The sequence below is a fragment of the Thamnophis sirtalis genome, unplaced genomic scaffold, assembly GCF_051295495.1.
Source record: "Thamnophis sirtalis isolate CommonGarterSnake01/CBP01778 unplaced genomic scaffold, rThaSir2_p1.2 scaffold_6, whole genome shotgun sequence".
Taxonomy (NCBI): Eukaryota; Metazoa; Chordata; class Lepidosauria; order Squamata; family Natricidae; genus Thamnophis; species Thamnophis sirtalis.
This window is the reverse complement of record NW_028261386.1, coordinates 31,855,725-31,868,236: the sequence shown is the minus strand read 5'-3', so window position 1 is coordinate 31,868,236 and position 12,512 is coordinate 31,855,725. Positions and strand designations below refer to the sequence as shown.

General features: G+C 37.5%; 1 protein-coding gene across 1 annotated transcript in view; it reads right to left on the bottom strand.

The window, feature by feature from the left end:
• Positions 1–12,312, bottom strand: part of CCDC88A (coiled-coil and HOOK domain protein 88A) — a 74,123-nt gene extending 61,811 nt beyond the window's left edge. Inside the window, 2 exon segments of the mRNA XM_087717510.1 lie at positions 11,209–11,309; positions 11,412–12,312. Coding sequence (XP_087573636.1) covers positions 11,209–11,309; positions 11,412–11,474 — 164 coding nt within the window. The 5' untranslated portion in view covers positions 11,475–12,312.
• Between the last annotated feature and the right edge of the window lie 200 nt (positions 12,313–12,512).

The window sequence follows — 12,512 nt, the reverse complement described above, 5'->3', positions numbered from 1 at the left end:
TCCACATTGATTTTGCTTGTGAGAATGTCACAAAAGGGGATCACATGACTCCATCATAACTGTGAGTCAGTTGTCAAGGATCCGAATGTAAATCACATGACCATGGGATGCTACCAACGTGCCTACCATCCCTGTCCCACTGTCCCCACTTATTCATATCCATTTCCTGTGTTCATAATCATGTTCATACTTATATCTGTTATCTTATACATGCTTGACAAAATAAATAAAAATTTAAAAAAGTAAAATTACTTAGCAATGATTAAAAATAGATAAATACAACCTCAGATAAACACATGACATATTACATCACTTATTTAACAAAAATTAAGTCAAAAAGGAGACATTAGCAATGATCTTAGAGAAGCAACTGTTATCAATCTGGGAACGGTTATATTTCCAAACAATTTAAAATCCATCATTCTGCAGTGAGGAATATTATTCACAAATGGAAAACATTAAACACAGTTGCCAACATTCCCAGGAATGGCTGTCCCAGAAAATTCACCCAGAACCTGGAATGCTCAGGAAAATTGTAAGAGTTTTACTGTATCTCAGACTCTATAAACCTCAGTTAGTATGTTAAACATTAAGGTTCATAATATAATTAGAGAAAGACTGGATAAATATGGTTTGTTTGGAAGGGTTGCCGGGAGAAGGTATCTTCTCTCTAAAAAGAATACGGCAGCATAGTTTAGATTTTCAAAGTTGCATCTGAACAAATTGGAAGCCTTTTGTAACACTGTCCTTTGGATAGATAAGACCAAAGTGAAAATGTTTGACCATAATGCACAATGAATGAATGAATGAATGAATGAATGAATGAATGAATGAATGTAAGTGCTGCTCCAGGGCTTAAACCCTGAGCTTCTTGACTCATGCCATTTTTGTACAATACAGCCATTTCTCACTATAGTACAACAGACCCATTTTTATATAATGGTTCTATTCCAAGTATACAAACTCCATCTTTCACATGTACCATATTTTTCGGAGTATAAGATGCACCGGAGTATAAGATGCACCAAGATTTTGAAGCAGCAAATTTTAAAAAAAGTTTTTGTACTCTGCAGACCTCCCAAAAATGACCCGTTTTTTGCAAAAACTGTCCTGTTTTCCCCCCCCCCCCAAAAAGGGCCTGCATAGCCTTTAGGAGGCTTGTAGAATGCTCCTTTTTTACAGCCCGTTTTTTGCTCATTTCTACCCTCCCCACCCCCCACCCCCCAGGAGCACACTATAAGCCTCCTAAAGGCTATGCAGGGCCATTTTGGTGAAGGGGGTGGGATTTCAGGAGGCAAAAAATGCTGTATTCAGTGTATAAGATGCACCCAGATTTTCAGCCACTTTTTTGAGGGAAAAAAGTACATCTTATACTCCAAAAAATGTGATATCTGTAGTTACCTATAGTGACCACACGTCCTTTATCATGGGACATATAGTTTTATAGGTATAGAAGTATATTATATATATACTATTTCAGAAAGCCCTCCTTTAGATTTATTTTTTTTTCCTGGGTTTGCTTTTGAATTTTCTTTGTAAATGAAAGTTATAAATAGAAACACATTTTATCCTTGGAAACATCTCAGATTTGCCTTCTTTTCAGGTTTATTCTTTATTTCTTCCAGGATAAAATGATCACTCTAATATTAGAAAGAATGTGAGAATGATCTGTCTATTGGCTCTCTCTACCACCAGCCCTGATTGATCCAACCAGGACAACCTGCAGGAATACAGCAGGGACTGCCGACTTGTGGCTGTTGTTTTCTTTTCTTCTGTCTAACTCACAAAGCTCAAAGAAGCAAAATGCTATCTCCTTTCTGTTAAAGTGAAAAACAAAAGAACATCTTCATCCCATTATCTTGTCCATTTGGAGAAAATTTCTGAGTCAAAACACAATTTACTACCAGAATATTGGTATAAAATGGTATTTGGACTTTATTAAGAACACCCAACAGCAAAAATAGATAAAGTTAGGCTTATTTGAGCCTAGTATCATCTAGTCAAACTTCCTGCTCAAGGTAGGAAACCTTATACCCATCCCAGACAAATGTTTGTCTAGTGTATACTTGAAAACGTCTAGTGATGGAGAACCCACAACTCTGGAAAGCAATGTGTTCCATTGATTAATCGTTGCCCCTGTCAGGAAATTTCTCCTTTGTTCTAGGTAGAAATTTCCTTTTATGAGCTTCCACCCATTGCTTCTTGTCCTGCCCTCAGGTGCTTTGGAGAGAAGAAGGGGTTGATTTATTCTGCAAAGCTTCTGAGTGCAGGACAAGAAGCAATGAGAGGAAGATCATTAGATCCAATCTAGAACTAATGAGAAATTTTCTAACAGGGAAAACAATTAATTAGTGGAATGGCTTATCTCCAGAAGGTGTGGGTGCTCCATCACTGGCAGTTTTCAAAAAGAGACTAGACAGCCATTTATCCTTCTTGAGCAGAGGGTTGCACTAGAAAACCTCCAAGGTCCCTTCCAACCCATTTATTTTATGTCCTATTGTTTTTAAAGCTTTTCATGGCAAGGGGTATTTGAGGGACCCAGGAGATGGGGCTTTTCTCTGTAGGACCTGCTTTATGGAATATCTGATACATCTTACTTCAGTGTCCATTTTCCCTTGTGGCAATGTCCTGGTGAAAACTTTCACCATGTTCATCACTGACTGCAAATAGATTTTCAGGAAAGTCCATGCATGAATGCAGAAAATGTATCTTCACTGACATATTGTAGTTCATGGTCTTATATGCTATAAGATGCTTGTCAACCAGCTGAATATAGTTTAGTGCTCTGTAATTGCCAAGAAAATTCTCAATGACATCCTTGAATGCCTTCCAGGCAATTTTCTCTGGGTCCACTAACAGATCTTTAAATCGCGTGTCACTGATGCAGTATCTGATCTTTGGACCAAAAAAAAAATGCCTCCCTTAATCTTAGCATTAATTATTCTTAGAAATATCTGTCTGATATACTGTAGCTTTCCATATTGTAAAAGCTAGTTCGTTAGTAAATTTAATAGGAAATTAGGTTAGAATTCCTGGATTCTTTTCAAGAATAAAAGCTGGAAGAATTAACTTTTTTCCGTCATCCTGTACATGGTGGCTCTGATTTTGATTTAGAGGTTTTTATTTATGGAAATACCAGCTAGCCACAACAAATGTGACCAGAGCTCCAGCTAGGAGGAAAAGAACTGGTAATTGCTAAATTATCTTCAGCCTGCAACATGGTAGGTCCCTTACTTATGTTAATGATAAGCTTTGCTTTGTGTAATGAGCATGATCATATTCCTTCTCAGTGATCCATTTTCTGCAAAAGCATCTAGAGATAAGCAGCCGCTACTTTCCCCAAGTAAAATATACCCAGGATGAGATTGTTCTTTAAATCATTATTAAGTAGTAAGTTTTTCATTTTAAGTTCTTTGGTGTCCTGTCCATATAAATGGTGGCAAGCTCAAGAATATACTTCATATGTTTTTCATTAATGTACTATACAATTTCCATCAAAATACAAATTGTTTGTTCATAACATAAGCAAAACTTAGCTGTTTTGAAAAATGTTATTCTGACTTTTTTTCAAAATACAACGGCATAGTTTAAAAATCGTGGTGTGACAATTACTACCGATGTTGATATTGCACAGGTTTTCTCTCACCGTGTTTGAGCTTCAGATTTAGTCTCATTTTATGTACATGAATTAAAAAATACTCATTTGGGAAATCATTCATAAGCCTTAAACTAACAGCATCCCAGGGTCACATGACCACCCTACACAACCTTTCCAAGAGACCTTCATAAGCAAATGAAGGAAGCCAGATTTGCTTAATAATCATGGTGATTCACTTAATGGCCATGGCAAAACGGTCATAAAATCGAACATGAAAAACTTAACAAGTTTTTCCATTGCTTAGCAATGGAAGTCCTGGTCAAATTGTGGTTGGACGTTATGGGCTACCTGTACATTTATTTAAAGAACGAGATCCTTCTTATGAATGGAATGAGTTCCATTAGCAGAAAGAAAGTTATTATATTCTCAGCCCTTGTACCCCAGCTCTTAAAACAGAGGAGCAGAGAGAGGGAAAAGATATTAGATGAGGAAAATTTCACTCATTGACATTACATTTTACTCAACATGTCTAGCAAATGAAAAGGTTAATTAATATATAAGATTATAATTTAAATACAAATTTACATTAATTTAATTTCTGCAAGATTACGGATTTTTTTAAAAAAAATGCAATATTGTGCTATATCTCACTTAATTTTTACCTGTTGCTGCCTTAGTTTTAACAATGTATCAACACATGTATATAGTATACTTTCATCATAACAACACAGCATTTATTATTTGTAAAAAAACTGAATAAAATTATTAGAGTAACAGAAGTGGAAGATAACTCATATCTGAAACCATACAAAACTACTCCATGGAAGTTAAACAGCGCAGAACCAAATAAGTCAGTGATTTTATGTTAAAAAATTCTTTAAAATTCACTTTGGATAGCAGTCATGTTTTTCTATGAAATGTACCCTTCTCTCTCATATATAGGTATAGGTATAGGTATATATGTATATGTTTGCAATTGCCAAATGCAAAGAAGACTTTGGGTGGCTTACTACATAACCAGTATAAGAAGTTAAAAGAACACAACTAAAACAATATTGGATAATATAGCACTAATATTCTAAAAAGTGAACAATAAAACTACTGCTTTGAAAATATTTTAAATACCAACATAAATCCCTTATTACTGCACTGTATTTAAACAGCAATATGGATGAAATAATTTCTGAACAGTAAATTCAGTAGTCAAAATAGATAAGTATTTTAAGGCAATGGTTCCTACATAGTTCAATAATTCATTCTTTAAAGCAGAGAATAGTATAGCAAAATAGGGCAGATTTGTCTAGAAGTCAGTAATTAGCGCAATTGTAAAAGCTAGCCTTAAGCTACTATACTTTTAAAAGCAACCTACATATGACAAGTTACATTAATTTCAATTGGGGAGAAAACAGGGAAGAACACCCAGAATGTTGTTTGTTAAAAACGAAAAAGTACAGGAAATAGAAGAAAGTCTGTCATTTCTCAAAATCTATCTGTTTCTCAAAATCTGTTACAAGATATATTCAATCATCACTTAATTAGGGATTAGTTATATTTTCATTCAGCAAAATATCTCAAATAGGTATCTAGCCATTACACTACCAGATTTCTAAATATAAACAGACCACAAACCCCATTATATTCACTGAAGATATTTAATAACAAGACATGCTACTTTACCATATGAACTTTTGAACATTTATTTGTATAGCTAAATAAATATATTTTATATAAATAACATAAACTGTTCTATCATTCATACCTGTTAGACCTACATACAAACAACCGATCCCTCAAATAGTCCAAGTAAAATAGATCCTAAAGTAGTCTTGTGTTTTGGTTTTTAAATATATTTGAACACAACTTCACAGAAGTGTACAAACATTATATCACTGTTTTATATGTATAGAAGATACTAAATGAATTAAACAATCTCACTGATATATTAGTAGCTTCTTTCTTTTTTCATTAGTTATCTAAGTGCATATACTTTAGGGTGGCATACATTATTTGAGATCATGAAAGAATTATATTACAATATTGCCACTTTTAGAAGAAGGAAAAAAGAAGCATACAGTATAATCATCAGGGGAGTCTTCGACTAAAGCTAAATTAAACATACCTAAAGATATTGAAAGGCAGAATTTTCAAAGGCATTAGTGGTCTGAGTAATTTAATACTGTGGTTTGATTTATGGTCTAAAAGTCCAACTGCATGAACAATGTTCAGTAGCATGGCAGTTTTTGCCAGTGTATTTACACTTATTTCTCATGTGATCTCTCTGGATGTTAAAATCCGATTAAAAATGAAATATTTATCCTGCTTATTTTGTTAAGATTCTGCATTGAGCAAAAATGACTACATGTTGTACATTTTGTTGATTGATACAAACATAAGGCCACTTGCTTGAAAGTATATTCAAAAGTGGATATAGATAAACTTACAGTAGTGCTTAAAGATTGTGAACTCTTTTAAATTGTTCATATTTTTGCATAATATTTCCGTCCCACCTCACAGGGTTGTTGTTATGGGTTAAATAGGAGGAGGAAGGTGTATTGGATATGTTTTCCACCTTGAGTTGTTTGTAAAAATAATAAAGGCAGTATACAAACAATCAAACAAACATCATCAAAAACATGATCAGTTCTACATACGAATTATAAAACTAGGTAAAGAGATCCAATTAAACAAATGAGTCAAAAACGTACTTGTTCATTAATTTATTGAGGAAAATTATACAGAGTCAGTTTGGTTAAGGTGCTGGCCCTGGAAACCAGGAGACTGTGAGTTCTAGCTCTGCTTTAGGGATGAAAGTCAGCTGGGGGATTTTCAGCTAGTCACTGTTTTAGTCCAACCAACCTCACAGTGTTTTTGTGGAGAAGAGGTTTGAGTTCTACATATGTTTGCTACCTTGAATTATATATTTAAAAAGTGGGATAAAAACATCATCATCATCATCATCATCATCATCATCATCATCATCATCATCATCATCATCATCATCATCATCATCATCATCATCTCTCTAGATTATTGTCTTTTCCTCAACAGCAGGTGACAACCAAGCCCAAGAGGAATTTCAACAAACCATTTTGTACACCAATTACATCAATTTATACTCAAGGTTAGTCATGCTTTGGTCACTTTCTGTTTGGATTCTGGCAATGCCCTCTATCTGGAACTCTTCCTTCAGAACACCCAGATAGTTATGTACATACCACAACACGTCCATGTACTGCAATTACTTTATTAGCTTCATGGGCTGCTAGAAGGCTTCTAAGAGTAATGCAAGCACTGGTAATCACCTATAACTGTGACGGCGAACCTATGACATGCTTGCCAGGGGTGGCATGCAGTGCCCTCTCTGATGGCATGCAAGCCGTTGCCCCAGTTCAACTCCGGGACGCGTGTCGGTGCGCTTTGGGCATTTGGTCCGGAAAAGGTTAGCCATCATTGGATTAGGCTGTTTCACCCCTGGCTCAAACAGGAAACCCTACACCCATGATGACGAACCTATAGTACATGTGCCAGAGATGGCACGCAGCATCTTCTCTGATGGCACACGAGCCGGCGCTCCAGTTCAGCTCCAACACGCATGCACGTGTGCCTCCCTCTGGCCAGCTGGCCTTTAGGTCTCTGCCGTACATGTGTGTGGGGAGGGGCATGTACGGGGGCACGCGTGCATGCACAAGGCTGGGTGCATGCATGGGGCGACATGCACATGCGCAGGGTGGTGGGATGCATGCTGAGGGGTCATGCACACATGCACGGTGATGCATGCATGGAGGATGCATGCACAGGGGATGCATACGTGGGACACATTGCATTTTCTGGGTTCGGCCGTGTGCGCTTTGGGCACTCGGTCCGGTAAAGGTTAGTCATCACTGACCTATAAGGTATCTATGACACATAGTCATGAAAAAAATCCATGTAGTCACTAAGAGTTGACACAATTTGATGTCATATAATCAATTCCGTCTTTAAAAAAACTATGGACTTCTGTGAATGGGCTTAGTTTTAAGGTCTTGATTAGTGGATTACATACTTTACAATATTAAAAATTGTAGAACAGGAACAACAAATAGGAACACAGAAATTAGTAAGAATACTGAGGAGCATTTTATAGTCCTATAAGCAAATTATTTTTGAAAAAAAATGCTGTTCAACATTTACACCTCATTTATAATCAAAGAGTAAACAATGAGAAATATTTCTAGGTATTATTCTATTTGAATGAATTGATTTAATTTTCATTCCATCTCTAACATAAAAAACAACATGGTCCTTCTGATCAAAGTACCAAGGAAGCAGCAAACAGAGCTCTCCTTTATTGGAAGTGTTGAAGCAAATGAAGGAGAATTTGTGTCAGGAACACTTCAATCTGGAATCAAGTTTAGGATTGGATTTGATGGAGTAAATAGCCCCTGCCAACCTCTTGATAACCTCTTATTGTCATGAAACATGGTAGTCCAGAAAACAGAAGTTGAATTCCACTTCGCTGGAAGAATTGTCTTCTCAACCATAAGAGATAGCAATGGCCTCCTCTACCAAAAAAGTAATCTCTATTCCCTCCCCTCCCAGCTTCCAGGAGTCTGACACGGCAAATCAAATGAGGGCTCCAACAGTGCAACAACACTACTGACATGGTGGAGGTGACCAAACTATAAATTCTGCATAATATTTCAGTTGGCTTTAGAGAAGGCAGACAAACTGATATTCATAGGATCCAGTATTAAGGGTTTCTATCTCTCTATACTTCATTTTTTCTTTATATTCCTTAACCTTTTTTTTAAATGGAATTTGAAATGCTATGAAGTGATAGCTTTTATTATGACTCTTCTTATTATTTATAAAATGATGGGTAACCCACACTCTGCATGCACCTCCCAAATAAATTTTAGCAATAAAATCTTGTGTCATTTTTTGAGTCTGGGCAAGGGGAGTCAAGGATTACTAGTGGTTGTCTGACAGAGATCTCCCATTCATATGCTTCCTCTTAACCTCATAACTTCTCTAAATGTCAACCAGGCTCTTTCTGTTGATGTCTGTGGATGGTAGCTGAAGGTTCTCCTGAAAACTGGGAAGTTTAGTTTTATTCTCAACCCCTCAGAAGATGCCCAACCAGACTCGACGTTGAATTTCTTTATTGGAATCCAAGGTCACTAAATTCCCTTATGTGCCAGGTAATCACAGATCAATGCATCAATTAATTGATACCAAAATTAAGCGTAAGTTTTCTTCTCTTCCCACTACCATAATCAAACACCTTTAAGGCCAATGAGGTTAAAGTATGAACTCAATGTAATGTCTACCATTCTTCCAATCACATGTTCAAGAGTACATTAAATATTTGTAGTAGTTATGATTTGATATCAAAGCAGTTGAAATATATCTTGCATTGTAAATTCTTCTATGGAGGTTTAAGGAAAGCAAATATTTTTCATAAGATTCAGATTTCCCCCTCCTGCCTTAGGGTATATATCCGTGATGTCGAATCTAAGGCTCGCATGCCCAAGGTGGCACGCAGAGCCCTCTCTGGGGGCACATCCGCTGTCGGCAGCTGCTCTTGAGGTTTCCGACACACGCAAGCATGTGCCAGCCAGCTGGTCTTTGGGTTCCTGGTGCTCTAGCGTGTGTGAAGACCAGTTGGCCAGTGTGCATGCGCGTGCCGGAATCCCAAAGATCAGGTAGATAACTCACACATGTGCACTGGCCACTTGATCTTTGGGTTACTGGAGTGTGCGCATACGCACACACACATTCCAGTTTGGGCACTCGGTGCCGAAAAAGTTCACCATCACTGGTATATATACTCAATATTAACAAGGAAAAAAACAATTCAGCAATAACACTTAAACTTATATGCTGCTTCATAGTGCTTTACAGAACTCTCTAAGCGGTTTACACAGTCAGCATATTGCTCCCAACAATGTGGGTCCTCCTTTTATTGACCTCGGAAACTGGAAAGCTGAGTCAACCTTGAGCTTGTCAGGATTGAACTCCTGGCAGTGAGCAGAGACAGCCTCCAATACTACATTTTAACCACTATGCCACCATGCCAATTTATTATTATAATTCATATTTAAAAGCAGACTGATAACTTTATTTAATTATCTGTTACAGTAATATCCTGTCTTTCTGCCAGAAGCCCAATAAATTTTACAAGTATTGGCAGTGAAATGCTTCTGAATTAGAAATCACTGAAATGTTTCCAAAGTCTCACATACTATCATATCTTCTTCTGTGCCCCTTATCATCATGTACAAATTCACAAAATGTCGAGGGGACAAAAAAGGTGGTGACCCCAATTAAAACAATACTGTCAGAAACCTTACAGTAGTACACTTTTATTTACAAATTTTTTAAAATGCCTGTTATTCTAGTTTCCTCAATTTGGTTTGCAGCACTGAATTTACTGAATCAGTAAAATTTGACAAATTTCTCACTTTTCCATTGCTAACTACAATTGTGCTTTCTTGTGAAGACCTTCCTTATTTAGGTCAAAAAGATTTAGTAAATTATTGTGTCATATATCCAGAATAATGATTCATGTATGATGATTCCCACATGTTGAATCACTAGTTTCTGAGGGATGCTCTTGGGCAAACATACAGCACAAGGAGCTAGTATATCTAATCAGCCTTCTTCAACCTAATATTGTCTTATCAATATTCATTAATTCAACTAGTATGGCCAAGTTGGGGAAATCTCATCTAAATATAAATATAAAGTTTCTATGTAAAATTGGATCTTAGTCACAAATCTAAGCCCTTTGAATAGTAGATCCTATTATAGATAAGTTATATTCATCCCACCAAATATGTATTTTAACTGTATTACTGAATAAAATACAACCCCATGGAATCATTCTCTTCCATTTATTTGATAAAGCATGTTTTGTACACTAACAAACTTTTATTTTTCAGTGAATATAATAAAACAAATTTTAAAAAATCACCTATAAAGTCTAATGTGATTGTTTTACTAAGTGAATCAACTGGAGATCTAATTAGACTTCATAATAATTATTGCAAAATACTTATATGAAAATGAAAATGTATAGTCCTTAATTGGAGCATGTTAAATCCTCCATACTTTTGTTCTGTCTTTCAATGTATATTATAACCCAGAATAAATATATTAAAACTGTAGTTAGCCTAATCAATGAAATTTAGTTCCAAACAAATACTTCTAGAATCAGGATATAGATAAATCATGCTACATTTTAATAAACAACTGATTAAAATCAAGCATTTGCTATTCCATATGCTCTCTACAGATGCAGGGATGGGCCACAAATAACAGGCAGATTATTATTATGCACAGGCAAGGTGCAGTGCTTAACCCTTTATTTCTGCCTGATTATCTCTTCTTGCCCCCGCCTTTTTTTCACTGAAATCAGAGATTTGTAAGACATCAAAAATATAATAGCAGAGAAAAACAGCATACATCTATGTTATAAAATCAAATAACAATATAAAATGAGAATATTGTAAGGCACTATTCTGTTCCTACAATACCTGAAAGAAAATAAGGTCAGAGAGGGAGCTACCTTCTTGAAGGAATTCTTAAAGCAAAACATCAAAAAGCAATGAAATCACAGAGCAACTTACATTTGCAGCATAACTTCATTTAAGAAAACTCCATCTAGAAGTGCAACATATTCTTCCAGGTTGGTTGCATTTTGTCCAGCTAAGGATCCAAATGTCTTAACCTAGAACACAGAACATATTTATCATCACTATGACACGAATTCTGCTTGTACTTGGCAAGAAATCCTTTATATAAATTCCATTACTGATCAACAAATGCTTACCCAGGTAACAAGTGGGCTCGATACGAAGACCTCCAAGAGAGGTGTGAATATCTCATTTTCCATGTTTTAATAAAATATCTGAATTACAAAAGGTTAGATGAGAAAAGTCTCTTCTTTGCGGTAATTCCGTGAAATGCCCAACGTCTTCAGGAAGAATATACCCTGGCTAGTTCCCAAATAAAATTCAAAAGTAGTCAGAGCTGTGGCAACAAAGATTTCATTATCCACCTCGTCCAAAAACGGACTAATCGAGAGGCCATGGACGTTCTTGGGGTTTTTCGCCTAGGGCTCCGATTGACTCTTTCTTCCTCCTCTTTCCGCGCTGAAGGGGAAGGAGAAAGGAGAAACCCGACGACGATCCTACATCAGCCGCAAACTCTCCCCCCCACCCCCCTCTCTCTAGGCTGCACCACCATAAGCAGGCTAGCCGCAGGCATGCGAACGGGAGGAAATTTCAAGGAAACTCGCCCCGACAGCTAATTTTAAACCCCCAGCTAGCAAAAAACCGTACGTATGACAGGAAAAGCAAAAATCGCATTCTCCTTCCCAACCACTCGAGAAGTCTCTTAGATTCAAGCTGAGAAGAGGTCGCCCTCTTTCCTATCCAAGCCCCCCCAACACACACACACACACACACACACACACGTACGTTTCCCCCTTTCCCAGGCAGACAGGACGCCCGCCGGTTCCTGCGCTCACCCCACCCAAGAGCCTCGCACTGCCCCTTTCTGTGCTACCTCTATTTCTCGCCTTGTCCCCAAAACCTTCCTTACTTTAGGGGTAACTGAGCAACACCCATCAAAAATGAAGCAGAGCCCCACCCCCTCGCCTAGTCCCTCGGCACTCGCAATTGATCGCTCCCTCCCGCTCGGTTCCAAGGCTACCGGCAGCTCCAGCCTCTCCCTTCCGCAGCTTCTTCCACAACCACGGCCCCCTCACTCCCTCCCACCCCACCCCACCCCACCCGACTTCTTCGCTCCCTTAAGCCCTTATTATTCGCTCCTCCTCTACACCCCACCACCCTCGTTTTATTCCCCCCTTTCTAGTAGTTCAGTTCCAGGAGCGGTTCTCCAGCCACTCCCCCCCCCGCCCAAGCCTACC